The sequence below is a fragment of the Chlorocebus sabaeus genome, chromosome 6 (assembly GCF_047675955.1).
Source record: "Chlorocebus sabaeus isolate Y175 chromosome 6, mChlSab1.0.hap1, whole genome shotgun sequence".
Classification (NCBI taxonomy): Eukaryota; Metazoa; Chordata; class Mammalia; order Primates; family Cercopithecidae; genus Chlorocebus; species Chlorocebus sabaeus.
The window spans coordinates 15,502,760-15,523,339 of NC_132909.1; the positions used below are offsets into that span (position 1 = coordinate 15,502,760).

Consider the following 20,580-nt stretch of genomic DNA (forward strand, 5'->3'; position numbering starts at 1 on the left):
TCTAGGTTGTTCCCAACATTTTGCTGTTAAACAAACAATACAGTGAATAACCCTAATTAGGAGTCATTTTTCATGACTGGTAGTGTGATAAATTTTTCCCAGTAAAGTTTGGGAGGCAAAAATATATAATTTTTAAATTTTGACATGCATTAAGAAATTTTACTCTCCAAGGTTTGTACATATTTTTATGTTCCAAGAAAAGTAGAGGAGGGTAATATCACCTCAGCTACTCTCACACAAAAGTATTGAGTGACAGGACCTTTAGGGACACAGGCACACGGCCATATCCCTGGTGCCCACACAGGGCAGGGGCATCTGAATCCTGGGAAGCTCCAGGAAAGGTGAGGATCCCCTCTAGAAGACACACTACTAAGGATCAGAAAGGGGCCAAGGAAGTCGAGAGATTACAACAGGTCTTAAACTAAGGGAAAGTTCAAGTGGAGGGCACTAAGGTTCAAGGAACAAGCTGAGGTAAGAAAGTGGTAGAGACTGATGGAAGGAGAAGGTAAAAAGCTCCAGGGAAGCTAGGGGAGGCACATCAGGGCTCTCTACTCCTCCTCAGCATTGAACTTTGTAGTGGTCACGCTGGTGGGGCTCTGTGAGCTCTAGAATGTTCAACACTATCTAGGGACTCTACCCACTCAAGGCCAGCAGGACTCCCTCCCCCAGCTCTGTCAACCAGCAATGTCTCCAGACTTTGCCAAATGCTTTTCCCAATGAAAAATTTGCTCCTGGTAGAAGCATTAATCTACATTAATCTATAAAAGCAAATCACCACTAAAATTCATCACCTCTTGGTAGAAGAATTACAAGTGTGAGACGGATAAAATGGAGGTCTTCAATATGTATTGAAATGACTTTTACTTAATCAGCAATTTGATGTCCCAGAAGGCATGTTTAGAGGTGATGCCACATGGCTGCCTGTACCTCACAGCAGAAAGGGTATGGGTTTTCCAAGGGTCTTAACCATGAACTAGAAATGTCTGTAACTGTGAAAGGGAATGACACCCATTGGGTTACATTAAAAAATTGATGTAGGGAATTCTGTAGATATTGGGAGAAAAAAATACACAACATAAACCCAAACCCCATTCTGATTCTCTCACCATCTTAGGGCCATCTTGTGTATCTATGAATGGTAGCATAGAGATTTTTGTGTATTTTCAAAATGGTATACTGTTGGATGATTTTTAAAATAGGAATAAATCCCAAAGTGGATGAAGTAACTGGACACTGCTGGAGTTTCACTTTTGCCCAGGAGAGCTGACAACATCCTGCTCCCCCTGGCCTGGACACTGTCTGACTCAGGGGCCTAAATGCTCTCTTATTATGGAGAAAGAAGATGTTTTGAACATTCTCATCATTCACCCATCTACCTCTCACACCCATTGACCTCTGAAACCCCTTCCCCATTCCTGAATTTCATTCTCAATTTACTGAGCTCCATTTCTGTCCCTCATCCATTTCAACATGTGGTGGGTCCAGATGGTGGCTTCTGCCCATGGGTTTGTAAAACACAAAAAAATAAACAAACAAAAAAACAAATAAACAAACAAAAATAATAAAAAAGACTTTCAAAATTGCTTTGTCTGAATCCTCGTTAAACAGACCTTTACCTGCAGCACCATGATCATACTAGCAGAATTTGGACACATTTTCAGGTAATCAGATGCTTTCCATCTCTCATTAGGAAATGTGACTCTCTCCACCCTGCATAAAGATTTCCCAGTAGAAATCAACACAGAGATACTGCCTGTTTGTTCCCAAAGGAAATGGGTTCTGTAAGAACATGTGAAAGCTGCAATTATAGAAAAGACCACGTAAAACATACCTTATGTAGACGATTCTCACCATTCCTTTAAGAGATACATTGTACAACATGACATTAATAATTATTCTAGAAGAATAAAGCATGCATACTGTTTTCTTAAATTAATTTTAATAAGGTGGTTTCTCTCATGTGCCCAGGCTGGGTCTCTGAACAAAATTCTCCATTCGGTGGCAATGCCTGAGAGGATGACATGGACTTAGGTCTGATATGCAGCCATCCCTGTCTACCCTGACCCTGCTGCAGGATAGTACTAGCCCAGGGCCCAAATCTCCTGCTGAAGAACTGAGAGAAAATGGAATATCTAAAGCCTCTTACCTTTCTCCAGTACACTGGAATGGGTACCAGTGCAGTCCATTTGCCCCTGAGGACACCCACCTGCTGTCTTTTGCTTCTAAGAGTCAGACCTCACTGACTTCTCTGGGTCCCAGCTGCTTTCACTCTGCTGAGCCCTGCTCTTTCCCATGGGGGTCACTCCCCTTCCAGGCATGTCCTCCAGCTCCAGCTGACAGGTCAGCCAAACCAGAACCAAGAGAATGAACAAAGATTTCCATATCTAGTATGTCCAGCAGAGATCTAAACTGTACAAGAAAATAAAGTAGAGATGCACACAGCTCCCCTGACAACATTGTGTCCCAAAGCAATGTCTTCTGTGCCCCTCATGAAGGGGCTCACTGTCCCTCACCACATGGGCAAGTGCTTCCGGGGTCTCTCAATTCCTTAATGGGAGGCAACACACATTTTAACAGAGTACCTCAGCAAAGAAAGTGGTGATAATTTACCTACTTGTGATAAGGTTCCTGAAAAGATCCCTAGACTGCAAAACTCCCCTCCAAAATATGACAGAAAAAGCTTTCCAATTGCAAAACATTGGCCTCCTTGGTTTTAAAAAAGTACCCTTGAAAGAGCCAAAACAATTTTCCGAAAATAAATTGCAGAACTTGAACTTTCGTATTTGAAATTTCACAAAACATTACAAGTACTAAAAACAGAAGCTGCTGGCATAAAAAAAAAAAATAGTGACCAAAGGGATGGAATTGAGAGTCCAGAAATAAACCCTCACCCTTATAGTTCATTTCCCTTGCATAAGGGTGTCAAGATAATTTAATGGAGGAATAATCATCCTCTCAAATAACGGTGCAGAAACAACTAGATAACCACATGCAAAACAATAAACTTAGAGAACTATACTTCCAACAATATCAAACAATTATCTAAAAATGGATGAGTGAATTAATTATAAGATCTATAACCATAAAAAATCTTAGAAAAAGACATGGGGTGAAACTTAATGACCTCAAATGTGCAATAGATTCTCAGGTATGACTCAAATGCATGAGAAACAAAAACGAAAAATAGATAAATAGGGTTAAAGATGCAAGCCTTTTGTGTATCAAATATATTATCAGGAAAATAAAAAGACCAAACACAGAATGAGACATAATGGTTGCAAAACACAAAGACAATGGTTTCACGCCCAGAATATATAAAGAACTGCTACAACTCGATAATGAAAAGGCAAACCACCAATTTACATAAATCGGCAAAGGACGCAAATAGACATTTCTTCAAAGTAGATATGCAAATCATCAAGAGGGGCAAGAAAAGAAACTCAACCGCATTAGTCATTAGGAAAATACAAAGTCAAAGCCACAATGAGATACCACACTGCACCTACAAATATGGCCACCATTCTTTTAAAATGTTAAATAACAAGTGAAAGCATTATGTAGAATTTGGAATCCTCATACATTGCTGGTGAGATTATAAAAAGGTACAGGCACTAGGAGAAACAGTTGTGCTGTTCCTCAATAAGCCAATCATAGAATTCCCATGTGAAACAGCATCCATTCCTAGGTATATACCCAAAGAATTGAATCCAGGGACTCAAACAGGTACTCACATGGGAATGTTGATTGCAGCATTACTCACAAAAGATAAAATATGAAAACAATCCAAGTGTTCATCAACACATGAATAAACAAATGTGGTGACACATGCAACAGAATGTCAATCTGCCATAAAGAGGAATGAAGCTCTGACATATGCTGGAACATGCATCAACTTTGGAAACATTATGCTAAATGAAATATGTCAGAAACTACAAAGCATATATATATATAAAGTTGCATTTATATGAAACATCAAGAATAGGCAGAGTCATAGAGACAGAGTAGAGATGATCAAGGTCTAGGGTGGAAAATGCAGGGAGTTATTATAGATTCAAAGATACAAAGTTTCAGTTTAAAAAGATAAAAGTTTTCTAGGAAAAATAGTGGTGATGGTAACTTAACACTGTGTATGTGGTTAACTCCACTTGAGTGCACATTTTAAAGTGGTTAAAATAGCACATTATTCACAGAACTGTGAAAAATAGGTTTCTATTATTTAATTCACCCAGGCTAAGGTCTTTCTTATGGCAGCTGAAGTCCATCATCTGACCCAGTGATTTCCATGAAACGTATAACTTTTTCAATCAAGTTAGCTGGAAGCTCCTGTCCCCAGAAGAACCAGAGGCCCCAAAACAAGAGCTCCAGCAGGGGCTCAACTAGCACAGGTCCCATAGGGCAGCCTCGATGTCAGGCCCTGGATGGCGTGTGAGGCTATAATGATACGACCACAACTTGAAAGTGTAACTGGAGAAACTTGAACCAGATACAGTATTGAAAACTACCATGGTGAGCAAGGCCTGCCTCTGATGTGAGGAAAATAATTTTACACCTTAAAAAAGTAAAGCCAAGGCAGCATGACACTATGAGCACTCCTGACATCCAGGGACACCAGCAGGGTGTGGTACTGCGCCCTGGACTCAGAATTCTGGGTTCTGGTCCCTGGGAGTGAGAAAATGAAAATGACTTGTCCCTGCTCCCCTGCCATTGATCCTCCCGCCCTGCTGTTCCGTCTTCTGTTCCCAAGCCCATGTGCAGTGCTCAGCCCCAGACATCACTGCCCCCAGGGCATACACAGTGCCGCCTACTGCACACACACACAAACTCACCGAAGGTGACAAACATCTGCGTTCAGGACACTCGATTGTGAAAGAGGGAGAACAGTGAACGTGGAGCCACAGAGAATGGGACTCACGGGACTGGAAGGTGATGGAGCTGTAACATAACATATGTGTGACCTCGAGTGAAATTACGCAGATGCTTGTGGAATAAAACTCGCAGCCTGGCCTGGGACTTCGGCCACCCACACTTCCCTTCCAGTCCACCAGAGGGCGGCAGAGTCCCCCCAGGCTGAAGCCTTCCCAGGGGATGCCGACCAACCTCAGCAGAACGCATAGCCAAGCAGGGTCCACCCTCACCAGGGTCACCTCGGCCCAAGTCCTCAACATCCTCCATGCTCCCCACACGGACTGTGTCATCTCCTCCCTGACCTGGCGGCCGCCAACCTAACACCACTCCCTCTGCAGGCAGCCCCTGCCCTACACACCTGCTCCTTCCCTGGGCTCAGGTAAAAAGACATTTCCCAGGGCAGCTCTGGTGCAGGTGACACCACACTGTGCGCTTTCCCCTGGTGACCTCCCTCCATTCTCATCAACTCTTTCTGTCACTGCTCCCTAAATGTCCGCCCGTGCTCCATCTGTCCTGTTCTCTGGGGCATCCCAGGCCAAGCCTAGCGCTGACACAGAACAGCGGCTGCCTGAGGGCCCACAGCCTCCTGGGAATCAGTCAGGCACCCTGTGACCTGTCTGCCCGCTGCACCCCGTGGGCTCAGAGCCCGTGTGATGCTCACATACAGGCAAGATCCAGGATGTGGGCACCTACCCCTGGCTGTCCCTTGGGAAGACAGACCTCTCCTGTGTCCCTGCTGGGAGAAGGGAGTATTATTGCTCTTTGTTCCAGAACAAAACTCACCCCCACCCACCCTCTCCTGGGTGAGCAACGTCCCTCCAAACAGATTCTCTGGTGACTGCCTGCTCCTCCTCTACAGAGAGCAACTTGGCCAGGTCAAAACCCTCAGGACAGACCCTTGGGTATGTCAGCACATGGAGGGCTGAGCCCATCATGAGCACGGAGTAAGTCGGGATGAAATCTCTCCAGCTCTGAACCCCTGCTCTGTCCCAGGCTCTCTTTCCTGTGTCTCAACCAGCCATGTACCAAGGGCTTATTGGGTAACTCCCCACTTCCTCCTGCACCACTACGGGGAAGGTATGGTGATCACAGGACAATCAGCTGGGCAGAGAAGAGAGGACACCAAAAATGGTCAGGAAGAAATGAGAAACCTTGAGCCCCAGCTCAGCCACCAGACCCCAGAGAGCAACAGAGTGACTGAGAATTGTCCATTTGACCGTGGGACTCACAGCCCCCACTGAGCAACCAGCACAGGCCTCTCCTCCCAAGAGGCATGAGAGATTCACTCTGCACACCTCCAGGAAGGACAGTTTCCTCTGGGACACCCAGGTCCTGAATGTCCATCCCTGGAAGCTGCAGCCAAGCTAGACACAATTAGAGAAAGGAAGGGTCCCTGTCACCAGGCAACACACAGCTCACCCACAGCACAATGGGATGTCCCTGTGACAGGGATCTGGTGCAGCTCCAGCCTCCTGCACTGAAGGGGAGAGCCAGATGGGGATGAAAGAGGGCAAAGGACGCGAACGTGTACCCCGACCCAGAGCCATGGGAACAGCAGGAGACTGAGGCCCAGGACTGTGGTTGCCCAACCTACAAGGTATGTGTGTGCCTGTGTGTGTCTCTTTTGTGTGTGTATGTTTGTGTTTCTGCAGATAGTGTCTGCCGAGGTTTGGTGACAGAATCAGTGCTGAAAAAGGCAGAGGCCTCCACAATTCCCAGGGACCTGACACACAGACAAAAGGAAAAAGAGAAGGAGGGACAAGGAGGCAGGACTGAGAGGGGAGGGGACAGAGAGGTGTCCTGGGCACAGACGCCGCCCATGAGCCTGAGAAGTGCTCCTGCCCCGGGAAGAGGCTCAGCACAGAAAGAGGAAGGACAGCACAGCTGACAGCCGTGCTCAGAAAGTTTCTGGATCCCAGGCTCATCTCCACAGAGGAGAACACGCAGGCAGCACAGACCATGGGGCCCCTCTCAGCACCTCCCTGTACACTGCACATCACCTGGAAGGAGCTCCTGCTCACAGGTGAGGAGAGAACTTCCTGGGAGAGGACAGGAGGAGGAAGCAGAATGATTGGATGGGATTTCCTGGAGAGGATGGGGTTCTAAAAAATAAAAGTCAGCACTTTGGGAGGCTGAGGTGGGTGGATCATGAGTTCAGGAGTTCAACACCAGTCTGGTCAACACAGTGAAGCCCCGTCTCTACTAAAAATACAAAAAATTAACCAGATGTGGTGGTGTGCTCCTGTAATCCTAGCTACTTGGGAGGCTGAGGCAGGAGAATTGCACGAACCTGGGAGGCAGAAGTTGCAGTGAGCCGAGATTGCACCACAGCACGCCAGCCTGGGCGACAGTATGAGACTCCATCTCAAAAGAAAAAAAAAAAAAAAAAAAAAAAAAAAAAACAAAAAAACAGGAAAGAAGGCTTTGTTGGAGTCTGGATGGGGGAAAATATAACACAGAGGGACAGGGGTCAAAACAGGAAAATCACATTGAACTGGAATTGGTAAGAGGTAGGAAAATCTGAAGTGCTCCCTTTTCCTGGTTAATCATCACTGGCCACCACATTTTGGAAAATGATAATAATAACTATTATGAGATGACACTTTAAATGAAAATATAAGGAGGGCATGAAACACTGTCCTCAGCAAAAAACATCAACCACTGGGTAAAGAAAAAAAAAAACCCAGGCATGGAGGGTCCTTGGAACTCTCACATCCACAGGAGTCTGCAGCCTGTCCCAGGCACTGGGGTGCAACCAAGATCACAAACATCCCTGTCCTCATGGAGTTCATGCTCTCATGGGCAGGAAAACAGACATGCAAAGAGATCTGGAATGTGAGGTCAGGTGTTGACAAGAGCTCCGGAGGGAGCAGAGCACGGAAAAGTCAGAAAGGGAAGACCCAGAGTCTCTGAAGGAAGTGTCAGGAAAGAAGTCTAACGATGCCCTGATGTGAGCAGGACCTGAGGGCAGTGTGGAGGGAGTCATGCAGACCCTTGGGGAAGAGGATTCCAAAGAGAAAAATGCCGAGGTCAGAAGGGTTGAAGGAATGGGGGTCGTGCCGCTGACCTTGACCCAGTAGGACAGTAGGACACAAACATACAATCACACACACACAAAAAAAGGTGTGTGTGTGTGTGTGTGTTTGTGTCTGTGTGTGTCTTCAAGGCTGATGATTGAAGAGATCATCTCAGGACCCAGGGCCCCATCTTTTCATCCCAATACATAGGTCTCAATATTGACTGATGCTCTCTCCACCTCCTAGCATCACTTTTAATCTTCTGGAACCCGCCCACCACTGCACAAGTCAGGATTGAAGCTCAGCCAACCAAAGTTTCTGAGGGGAAGGATATTCTTCTACTTGTCCACAATTTGCCCCAGAATGTTGCTGGCTACATCTGGTACAAAGGGCAAATAATGGACCTCCAGTATTACATTACAGCATATGCAATAGACACTGAAATGCTTATATTTGGGCCTGCATACAGTGGACGAGAAACAGTATATTCCAATGCATCCCTGCTGATCCAGAGTGTCAACCAGAAGGATGCAGGATCCTACACCGTAGAAATCATAAAGCGAGGTGAAGGGACTGAAGGAGTAACTGGACATTTCACCTTATACCGTGAGTGATTCCACATGATCCCTGGGTGTTGGGGGGTGGGGTCAATTCTACTTTGCACACACAGGATTGTCAGGCCTGGACTGTGCCTGTGTCCCTCTCTGCATTATGTCCCATGTTGGGGTTTTGGCATTTAGTGCAGGACACACACAGAGAAGAGAAACCTCAACAGATCAGAATTCCTTTCCTGCCTCCAGAGCCTGCAGACACTTGCTGCACAGGAAGGACAGTCTGAAGGGGGGGGGGGGGTGCTCAGCAGGAGGAGATCAGTCTCAGCCAAGCACCTCATGTCCTCTTCATAAACTTGACCCTGAGAAAGACCCTGGAGAACTGAGTAGGGCTTTGCCTAAGAGGCCCCCTGAGATACTCTCAGAGAAGCTCAGCCTGAGAGGCCTCAACCCCAGACCCCTGTCCCTAAATCCTTACTCCAGATAAAGCTGAGGAGCCTGCACCAGGGCTGGGTTGTGGCAGGGCTTACTGGAACCGGGGATTCACCAGCGATCTGAGGACTGTGTCTCCTGGAGCTGCTCACTGCCAGGGCTCAGCCCTCAGAACCTCATCTGGGCAAGGACAGAGCTTTCTTCACCTGAGACTCAGAGTGGAGAGGACAGAAAGACAAGCTTTCTAGACCATCAGCCAACTGCTTTGCAAGGCTTAGGACACGACATAGAAACTCTAATGTCCCCGAAGCAGAAACAGAAGAGAGAAAATATACCTGGCAGTAGTTTGTCCACAGGGATCTGACCTAAAGGTGCTCTCTCATGAGAGTGAATAATAATAAATGCTGTTTGTGTGAACACCTCCACTGTGTCAAGCATTAGGTCAGGTGACTGTGAAGAATTTTCAATTTATTCACTGATAGCATGAAAAGCCACAGTCCATTTGCCATTTAGCTTATATGACTGAGAGAAAACTGAGGCACAGAAAGGTACAGTCACTGAACCAGAGTCACACAAACAAAAAAGACAGATCAGGGTCACATGAGGTCTGTCTGCAGCTACAGGCCCATCCTCTCCTCCACCAGAAGTGACATCTTATTGGATTCCAAGGACCCCATAGTCATTTATTGGCTCAAATCCTCTCATCTTTGGCATCCAAACCTCAGAGGAGTGAGAGCAAATGGTCAGCTGATTAGTCTGTTCTCCAGAACTAAATCACCTGCCTTAACTGTCAGAGTCAGTGCAAAAAATGTCCAGGCCTCCCCCTCAGATCTTAACCCCTATCACTGAACCTGAAATCCTGTTTCCCAAAGTGTCTGTGTCACTGGCAGAACAGGATAAAGGAGAAGACCTTGTTTCCGTTCCCCCGACACACACCCCGCACCAGCACAGGCCCAGTGAGAGACACACACTCAGGAGCTCTCACATAACAAATGAAGGAATTGAATGAAGAAATGAATGATCCATAACCTCTTTAGACTGTATCTTGGATGCAGAATCCTAGGAAGTTCTAGCCACACCTGTCCCTTGTCCTTCAGAGGCTGACACCCATGTTTCATGCCCCCACTACCTCTTGCCCCTAAAGCCACCCCACCTCATGTATAACTCTGAAGCTCTTTGGTCACTGGAGGGTTATCAGGGCTCCCTGGTGCTGGACTGTGGAAATGGGGGCACCTGGTCCCTGGGTTCTCTGAAGTCACTGTAACCCCCGCTGTTCACTGCCATGCTATCTCTGCCTCTCTCTGCTTCTCTGGTCCCTCATCTTCCTCCCACTTCATTCTAACTGGCAAGCCCTGTCCTGCACAGCTTCTTCCTCCACCCCTAGCTCTTCCCCAGACAATCCCTCCAACTAGGCTGACTGTTCTGTTCCCTTCCTGCTAACAGTGTGGCCTGGTCCACCTCCCAGGAAATAGGAAAGACACAGAAACCACCTTGAGTTGCCACTCCTGCCAGGCTTCATCTCAAGCCAATGTCCCCAGGTCACTAAGAGAATAAGCTTCCACTGTATCCCCACCCAGGGCTCTTTCTTTTGTGAGGCTGATCTGTGGACAAGACCATGAAACAGGGATAGGCAGCTCCTCCATCCACTCTTATAATTCCCAGACATGTTCTTCTGGCCTCCTGCACAAACAAAACCAATTTATCCTGATGGTGATTTGCAGTAAATGAAGATTTTAATGACTCCAAGTCTGCCAAACAGGAGGACGGAGGTATATTATTACTCAAATCAGCCTCCCTAGTGGATCAGGGGTTAGAGATTTTCAAGGATAGTTTCAGGGGCACAGGACTAAAAAATGGGTACTGCTGATTGTTTGGGGATGGAATCATGCGGGGAGGGAAATGATCTGTTTGTGCTCGAATCTGACTCTAGGTGGGGACCACGTGACTGGCTGAGCCATTAGTCATGGGTATGGATGAGGTCAGTGGGTTACCAGAATGCAAAGAATGAGAAACATCTCAAAAGACCAATCTCAGGTTCTACAATAGTGATGTTATCTATAGGAGCAATGAGTTACAAATTTTGTAAACTCTGGTCAAATGACATTTGAGCAGTAAGGGATTATAGAAACTGTGCCTCCATTTTAGCAGAATTCAGTTCCCTCCTATAATCTTAGTCTCATGGTCTTTCACCAGTTTTACAAAGGCAATCCCTGGACAAAATAAGGGAATTAGTTTTATGGAGAAACTATTATCATTGTTTCTTCAAAGTTAATGCATAAACTAAATTCCTCCCATGGTTAGCCTGGCCTATGTCCAGGAATGAGTGAGGACAGCCAGCCTGAGACTAGATGCCAGATGGAGTCAGCCATGCCAGTTTGCTCTCACTGTTGTAATCTTTGCACTGACTCACCAGGGTGTCAGAGGCTGGACAGTCCTGCAGTCTCCAAAGCCCCCGGGCTGATTTCACCCATTTCACTCGTGACTCCATCCTCAACCTACTATGGAGCTCACATTCCCACTCACTTCCTAGAGTTTTCTGGTTTCCTGTCAGGCATAAGGAAGCTTGAGGCTGGGCGCGGTGGCTCAAGCCTGTAATCCCAGCACTTTGGGAGGCCGAGACGGGTGGATCACGAGGTCAGAAGATGGAGATCATCCTGGCTAACACAGTGAAACCCCGTCTCTACTAAAAATACAAAAAACTAGCCGGGCGAGGTGGCGGGCGCCTGTAGTCCCAGCTACTCGGGGAGGCTGAGGCAGGAGAATGGCGTACACCAGGGAGGCGGAGCTTTAGTGAGCTGGGATCTGGCCACTGCACTCCAGCCTGGGCGACAGAGCGGGACTCCGTCTCAAAAAGAAAAAAAAAAAAAAAAAGAAGCTTGAAATTTGTCACTCGGTTCTAACAGTAAGTAAAAAGCTGAACAATCTCAAAAGTCAACAACTCGTTAAAATCCCTCAGAGATGGCCAGGCACAGTGGCTCACGCCTGTAATCCCAGCACTTTGGGAGTCTGAGGCGAGCAGATCACAAGGTCAGGAGATCGAGACCATCCTGGCTAACACGGTGAAACCCCGTCTCTACTAAAAATACAAAAAAATTAGCCAGGCGTGGTGTCGGGCGCCTGTAGTCCCAGCTCCTTGGGAGGCTGAGGCGGCAGAATGGCGTGAACCAGGGAGGCGGAGCTTGCAGTGAGCCAAGATCATGCCATTGCACTGCAACCTGGGCAGCAGAGCGAGACTGCGTCTCAGAAAAAAAAAAACAACAAAAAGTGCTGTTAGAGAAATGAAGAATGCTTTTGATGCTTACTGGTAGACTCCACACAGCTGAGGAAAGAATCCCTAGCTTGAGGATGTGTCGATAGAAACCTCCAAAAGTGAAACAGGAAAGTTCAAAAAGAGTGGGGGGCAAAAAGTGGAACAACATATTCTACTTCATATTCAACATTTTGCATTGATTATAGCAATTTTTAAACTTTGTAGTTGCAGGACAACTACCAAGGCTGTAACATACACGTAATGGGAATACTGGTAGTTTCGGGGACCTGTTGCAGGTGGCCAGGTGGGTGCTATCTGGTGGTTTTAGTGCCTGTGCCACATACAACTGTTTCCTCATGATGATGCCATTTTCATAAGGTGGGGTTCTTCGTGTTGGGGACACATGAGCCATTGGCGTCTCACTTAGACTCTTCCTAATTCACACAAACTGAAACTCAAGTTGTATTTCCTGAGGTTAAGAGAAAATGAAGACAGCATTTCACATACCTGTTCTGGGCTCCTCCCCATTTTTCCTAACTCTGCACAGAAATTAGAAACAGGAAGTTCCTTCTATATTTACTACCATAACACACATCACTTCTTTTAATTCGGCATCATTCCTCCCTTTATGTAATTGACACTCTGACCAGTTCTGTCCTTTTAACGGGACTCTCTCTACTTAAGGACTTGCTAATTTCAAATCACGGTTGGTATCTTTCTTTGAGCATAATGTGATCCTGCTGGAATTCACCCCACACCTAAACCTTAATTGGGTATCAAGAGAAATACTACTACCGGCAATTGATCTTAGATGTTTGGATCATCAGTAAAAATTTCCACTTATGACAACATTTTAATGTTTCCTCCAAAAGTGTTTTTGTTTTTGTTTTTGTTTTTTTGTTACTAGAGTCAGAACATAACATGAGGTCTAAACTCCAGAGAACTTTTTTAGGAAAATTACAGTATTACAAATTGAGCATCCCAAATCTGCAAATTCAAAATCTGAAATGCTCCAAAATCCAACACTTCTGACCACTGATGTGATGCTAAAAAGAAGTGCTCACTGGAGCATTTTGGATTTCAAATTTTTCAGATGTGGGATGCTAACCCAGTACATCTACTGCAAATATTCCAAAATAAAAAAAAGTTAGAATTCCAAAACACTTGGTTTTAAGCTTTCTGCATAAGGAACACTTTATCTGCATGAACTATAGGCATGAAGCTGTACAGGAGATCTCTAGAACATCCTCAACCTGCCTAACTGAAACCACACAACCATGGAACAATGCCCTATTCCCCTGACCACAGCTCCTGTAAATTACTATTCTACTCTCTGATTCAGTCTGGAATCTGCTGAAATGAGGTACATAGAGTAGTCAAACTCATAGAATCAGAGAGTAGAATATCTAATGAGAGAAAGCATCTGCAAGACTTCTTCCCAAATATTGGTCTAATAGCCACCAAACACATAGGGTCCATGAGGGCCAGACTTCCATCAGTTCATGTTCGCCCTTTCCACCAGTCAGTTCTGCATTTGCAAACATCCCCATGTATTTCTAGAAAGATCCACATGGTGCTCACCTGCCTTCTACAGGGGGAAGGGAACATCATGGACACAGAACAGGGAACATGGTCTTGGTCCAAAGCTATGAACTCTTGCCTGTACCCTTCACTCTTTGTAGGTCATTCCTTGGACTCTGCTCTATCTTTAGAGGTCACTGGCTCAAGTCAGTCACTATGAGACAGCTGAGAAAACTGCCCCACCTTGTGGCTCCACTGCCTGATGACTGAACTGACCTCCAGGCTTGACTCTGGTCTCCCCTGTGTTATTTCTGCTGAATTACCCAGTCCAGGCCAGGCTTCCCTATACCCAAAGGGTTTAAGGACAATGGGAAGTTCCATCATCCATCTCTAGGATGTCCTTGAAAGGGAAGCTGCAGAGAAAACATACCTTGGGGACAAAGTAAGACTGAAACTAAGAAGATTCCAGCACTGCATGCTGCAGGTGAGGACCACAGGGTGGGCCAGGCAGGCAGTTGGAGAGGGAGAGACTCAGAGAGGCACCAGGGGCTGTGACTGCTGGTCATGTGTCTTTCCATGACCCAATGCTGCCGCTCAATTCTCACTTGAGAATGTCTGTGCTTCTCCCACATAAAACAGGCAGCCTCACAATCTCTGAGCCCTCAGATTGCCATGCATCACTCTTGTAACACACACACCTGCCATGGGCTTTTAGGGACTTGGTTGGGTTGAGAGGTGGGAAATGCCATCTCTGATTGAAAAATGTCTTTGGAGGAATCAAAGGTGCCACACAGGACAATCTTCTCTCTGTTATCTCCACAGTGGAGACTCCCAAGCCCTCCATCTCCAGCAGCAACTTAAACCCCAGGGAGGCCACGGAGACTGTGATCTTATCCTGTGATCCTGACACTCAGGATGTAAGCTACCTGTGGTGGATAAATGGTCAGAGCCTCCCTATCAGTCGCAAGTTGCAGTTGTCCGAAAACAACAGGACCCTCGTTCTATTTAATGTCACAAAGGATACTGCAGGACCCTATGAATGTGAAATGAAGAACCCAGTGAGTTCCAGCCGCAGTGACCCAGTCACCCTGAATCTCCTCTGTGAGTATCTTCTGTTCCTCTGTGAGCCAGGCTGCCATCCCAAATACACATGACCAGAGGCCAGGCCTCTCAGTCCTTCTCGGGTGCAAGTACAGAGACCTTTACCCCTGGATATCAAAGCTGACCATGACTACTAAGAGTAGGCTTTGGCTTGATCACCAATGGGAGAGAAGAGGCTGCTCCTGTCATGGGAGACTCAGGGTCCACAGCTTACGATGGGAAAAACAGGTGAATGTCTCAGGCTCCAGATCAGTGAACACAGCAGGGATTTGGCTGGGAGTTCAGTGTTGTGACTTAGGTCACAGGGTCACCGTGGCCCTTCCACAGACCAGGATTTTCCCTTCCCTCTGACAACATCAACTGTACCTTTATTCTCTTTGCTCCAGATGGCCTGGATGCTCCCACCATTTCTTCTTCATACACCTATTAGCACACAGGGGAAGTCCCAAGCTCTCCTGCCTCACAGACTCTCACCCACTGGCAGAGCATTCTTGGTTGACTGATGGGACGTTTCAGCAATCAGCACAAGTGTTCTTTATCCCGCTGATCACTAAAACATACAGGGGTCTATGTCTGTTTCATCCATAACTCAGTCGCTGGTGGGACAAATCTCATAATCAAAACGATCGTAGTTCCTTGTAAGTGGATCCCTGGAGCACTGGCAATATGTTTTCCAGTGAATTCTATCTGGCTCTCAGGGAAGAGCCACCTGCACTCTGCTAAGGGAGAGGGAAAATCAAAAACCCAGGACAGGGAATATGTTTCTTCTTCAAAACCGCCAGCTTTTGCCTGTCCCCTTGACTCTTTCTAGATCATTCTTTAGACTACACACTGACAGTGAACAATCTGAAAGGAAATTAAGAAAATAATTTCAATTCACATTAACATCAAAAGGAATAAAATATTTTGGAATAAGTTTAACCAAAAAGATCAAAGGATTATACCCTGATAACTCCAAAACATTACTGAAAGAAATTAAAGATGACATCAATATATGGAAAGACATTTCATTTTCATGGAATGGAAAAATCAATATTGTTAGGATGACAATACTACCAAAAGTGAGCTGCAGATTCAATGCAACCCCTACCAGAATCCCAGTAACATTTTTTGCAGAATTACAAAAATCTGTATTAAATCTGACCTGGCGGACTCTTATTAATGATGGCCACAACAGAGTCACTGAGAAAAAGATGCAACCATGAAAAGTTGGAAAGTTTTGATGACATAGAAAGTAGCAATCAGCCTCTCTCAAATCCCAAAGTCCTCAAAAATATAGGAGTGCAGCTTGGTCAGTATGGAACTGACCAAAAACTAATTACCAAGCTAGAAACATGATGAGAGGAAAAAAAAGGGCAAGAAAGTATTTGGGCCTATCACCTCCCACTTTGGCGTACCAATCTGATGTTGAAAAGAAATGCTCACTGGAACATTTTAGATTTTGAATCCTTCAGATTTGGGATGCTAAACCAGTAAGTATATGACAAAGAGTTCAGAATCAAGAAATGTCAAAAATCCAACACACTTTTTGTCCTAAGTCTTTTGCATAAGAAATACTCAATCTGTGTGAACTGTAGGCATCGAGCTGTACAGCAGATCTCTAGAACCTTCCTGTCTTGCATAACTGAAACCACACACCCATGGACAACTTCTGATTCTCCCCACCCCCAGTTCCTGGCAAGCAGCAGTCTCTTCTCAGATTTACTCTGGAATCCACTTACATGATGTCCCTAGAGTAGTCAAACCCATGGAATCAGAGAGTAGAGGGTCCAATGAAAGAGAATATTCAAAACTTCTCCCCAAATTTGTCTCATATCCATCAAACACACAGGGTCCATGAGGACCACATTTCCAGCACTGCATTCCCACCCTTTCCACCAGTCCGTTCTGCATTTGCAAATGTCGACATGTGTTTCTGGAAGGATCCACATAGTCCTTACCTGTCCTCTGCAGAAGGAGAGGAAACTTAAAGAACCCAAAACAGGGAACATGGTTCTGGTCCCAAGCCACCAGCTCTTCCCTGTCCCCTTTACTCTTTCTAGATCATTTCCTGCACTCTGCTCTATCTTTGGAGGTCACTGGCTCAAGTAAGTCATCATGAAACACCTGCAGAAAACTGCCCCACCTTGTGCCTCCACTGCCTGATGACTGAACTGACCTCCAGGCTTGACTCTGGTCTCCCTTGTCTTATTTCTGCTGAAACATCCAGTCCCAGGCCAGGCTACTCAGTATCTTCAGGGTTTCAGGACAATGGGAAGTCCCATTATTACTCATCTCTAGAATATCCTTGGAAATGGAAACTGCAGAGAAATCACATCTTGGGGGGCAGAGTAGGATGGAATTTGGAAGGGGCCCAGCAGTTGCACATTCCAGGTAAGGAACCCAAGGTGAGCCAGCCAGTCAGCTGATTAGAGAAGGACTTGGAGGGGTACCTGGGCCTGTGACTCCCACTGATGTATCTGTCCGTGACCCAACTGCTGCTCAATTCACACTTGAGAAAGTCTGTGCTTCCCTAAGACAGAGCAGGCGGCCTCACAGTCTTTGAGCCTTTAGATCATCATGCATCTGTCTAATGCCACATGCACCAGCTGTTGACTTTCAAGGACTCAGGAGGGCTGACAGGTGGGAGATGCCAACTCTGATTGAAGGATGCCTGTGGAGGAATCAAAGGTGCCACACCGGACAATCTTCTCTCTGCTGTCCACACAGCAGAGCTGTGCAAGTCCTACATCACCAGCAACATCAACCCCATGGAGAATAAGAACGCTGTAGCCTTAACTTGTGAACCTAAGACTCAGGGCTACACCTACATGTGGTGGGTAAATGGTCAGAGCCTCCCGGTCAGTCCCAGGCTAAAGCAACCCGGTAAAATCAGAATCCTCATTCTACCCAATGTCACAAGAAATGACACAGGAACCTATGAATGTGAAATATGGGACCGAGTTGCTAGCATCTGCAGTGACCCAGTCACCCTGGATGTCCTCTGTATCTTTGTTTCCTGTCTGGGTCAGGCCACCAGCTTAAATCCAAACTACCAGAGTCCAGACATCTCAGTCTGTCTCAGGTCCACTTACAGACAATTTTATTTCTGGACACCCGAGTGGGACATGACTCCTTGCCCTGGAAAACCTGGGTAGGCACAGCCTTAACCAAGAATATAAGGGAAGAGATGCTCTTGTCATGGGAGACTTGGGGTCTACAGCCTGTGATGGGAGAAACAGGTGAATACCTCAGGCCTTGGCTCAGTGAACACAGAAGGGGTTTGGCTGGGACTTGAGGGTGTGTCTTGGCTCAGGGGGACACTGTGTCAATTTAAGAGACCAGGAGCATCCCCTTCCCTTGGATGACATCACCTGTGGCTTTATTGCCTTTACTCCAGATGGTCCAGACATCCCCAGCATTTTCCCTTCACGGACCAACTACCGTTCAGGACAAAACCTCTACTTGTACTGCCTCACGGACTCTAATCCACCGGCAGAGTATACTTGGACGATAAATGGGAGGTTTCTGCAATCAGGACCAAGGATCTATATCCCCCAAATTACTACAAAGCATAGCGGGCTCTATCGTTGCTCTGTTCGTAACTCAGCCACTGGCAGCGAATGTTCTACATTCAAGTCGATCAGAGTCTCAGGTAAGTGGATACCTGCATCATTGTCAACAGGGTTTTAGGTGGAGTCTATCTGGTTTTCAGAGAAGAGTCAGGAAAACATTTTTATTCCCAGTCTGTGTCCCATGGGCAGAAGCAAATCCTAAATTCTCCTTTTGAACCCTCCTAAATTGTCTCTACAGACTCTCTTCTCCTTGTTTTCCTGTTTTCTCATGGCTGACTTTGTGTCCATTCTGACAAGGGTAGGGAGGGGGCTTTGTCAGCCCTGAGCCCTCTGTTGGAAGAGGCTTCACAGAAGGACAAGAAGGAGAGTCCTCAAGGTCACGCTGCTTCTCGCTGTCATCAACACATCCCTTTCTGCCACGTCTTTGTTTCCTTTTACCTACTCCATGAGCTACAAGGAACATCTGAGGCTTTGAAACAAGCTCACATTTTTCCCTCAAATGAGAGGAGGAAGCCCCTTGGATGAGGGAAGAGCAGCTCAGACTGCTGCCTTCTCTGCTCTGGGCTTCTCTGGTGACTGGCCCTGCCTGACTCCACCTGGGGTGAGACCAGCATGTGTGGAGAAAAAGCCCTGGTGGACTGTCCTGAATTCGGCTAAATCGAGCTGCCAGTTGAAGTGAAGCCTAGGCTGCAGGGAAATAAGAAGAGAGGGAGCCTCGCGGAAGACTCTTGAGCTGTGTCCTGGCTCTGAAGTCACCGGCTGTATGAGGCTGTGGGCACTGCATGTGGGACCACAGAGGACAGTGAGTGATGCACACTTGAATAAATAGAGAGATTCACCTCTGGGACTCTGCATAGCAGGAAAGGGGCAATGAAAAAAGTGTGTATTTATAGAGTGTAAGATTACCAGGACACTTTATATATATCTAATATAAGACTTATCATTAACTATTTCTACGTATGCAATTTAGTGTTGTGTAACTGTAACACTATCCATTTCCAGAACTTTTTCCTTTTACCATATTAAACCTCTATACCCTATAAACAGTAACTCTCACTTCTTCTCCCCCTATCCCTTAGCACATACCATTCTACTTTCTGTCTCTATGTAACTGGCTATTCTATCTTTTATAAATGGAATTATAGAATAATTATCCTTTCGTGTCTGGCTTATTTCAGTTAGCATGATGTCTTCAAGGTTCATCCACTTTGCACGGTGTATAGGAATTTTATTCCTTGTTAAGGTTGAATAACATTTCGATGTAGAGATATACCTCATTTGCCTACCTACTTATCTTTCCATGGACTTTTCTGTTGTTTCCATTTTTTGGCTATTGTAAGTAATGCTTCTCTGAACATCAATGTACAAATATTTGTTCAAATTTCCTTCCATTCTATAGGCAGTATGTCCAGAAGTGGAATTGCTGGGTCGAATGATAATTTATTGTTTAATTTTTTGAGAAACAGCCACACCACTTTTTACAGTGGGTATAACATTTCCCATTCCCATCAGCAATGCACTAGAGCTCCAATTTTTCCATCTATTTGAAAACACTTGTTGTTTTGTGTTGCTGTCATTGTTGTTTATCAAAGGCATCCTAAAGTGTGTGAGGTGGTGTCACATTGTGGTTTTGATTTGCATATCTCTATGTATTCATGACGCTGAGGAACTCTGCATGGGCTTATTGGATATTTGCATATCTTCTTTGGAGAAAACTCTATTTTAATCATTTGTTCATTTTTTAATTGGGTTTCTGGATGTTTGCTGTTGTTGACTTGTAGTTTTTCATGTATTCTGGAAATTAATTTCTTTTCACACTCATAATTTGCAATTATTTTTCTCATTTCATAGGTTGCCTTTTTACTTTCTTGATAATGTTCTTCAATATATAAAAGATTTTGATTTTTATGAAGTCCAATTTATCCATTTTATTTGTTGCCTATGCTTTTGTTGCTACAACCAATAAATCATTGTGAAATCCAATATCGTGAAGCTTTTCTCCTATGTTTTCTTCTAAGAGTTGTATAGATTTTGCTCTTACATTTAGATCTTTGATCTATTGTGGGTTAATTTTTGTATATGGTGTTAGGTAAAGGTTCCACTCATTCTTGCCCTTGGATATCCAGCTTTCCCAATATCATTTGGTGAGAACACTGTCCTTTCCCCATTGCACGATCTTGGCACAGTCGATGAAAATCATTTGGCCATATGTGTAAGTATTTCTTTCTGGGCTCTCTGTTCTATCTCAT

The 20,580-nt window shown here is 45.5% G+C and overlaps 1 protein-coding gene and 1 long non-coding RNA gene across 4 annotated transcripts in view; one reads left to right on the plus strand and one right to left on the minus strand.

The window, feature by feature from the left end:
- LOC140711843 (uncharacterized) overlaps window positions 1-20,580 on the minus strand; it is a 480,768-nt gene that overhangs the window by 154,367 nt on the left and 305,821 nt on the right. The gene's annotated exons all lie outside the window — the stretch shown is intronic.
- On the plus strand, window positions 6,865-18,578 carry LOC140711966 (pregnancy-specific beta-1-glycoprotein 2-like). 3 transcript variants are annotated; one of them, XM_073017261.1, is made up of 5 exons: window positions 6,865-6,928; window positions 8,169-8,528; window positions 14,499-14,777; window positions 17,487-17,762; window positions 18,157-18,578. In XM_073017261.1, exons 1-5 carry the CDS (start codon window positions 6,865-6,867, stop codon window positions 18,447-18,449), a joined length of 1,272 nt encoding a protein of 423 aa, XP_072873362.1. In that variant the 3' UTR covers window positions 18,450-18,578. The 3 variants fall into 3 exon arrangements, with proteins under 3 accessions (XP_072873362.1, XP_072873363.1, XP_072873364.1); XM_073017262.1 differs by lacking the exon at window positions 17,487-17,762; XM_073017263.1 differs by lacking the exon at window positions 8,169-8,528.

Coding starts and splice junctions, on each gene's coding strand:
- LOC140711966 (XM_073017261.1), top strand. CDS start 6,865: ATGGGGCCCCTCTCAGCACCTCCCTGTACACTGCACATCACCTGGAAG. Junction 14,778..17,486: donor AGTCACCCTGAATCTCCTCT/GTGAGTATCTTC, acceptor CTGTCCACACAG/CAGAGCTGTGCAAGTCCTAC. Junction 17,763..18,156: donor AGTCACCCTGGATGTCCTCT/GTATCTTTGTTT, acceptor CCTTTACTCCAG/ATGGTCCAGACATCCCCAGC.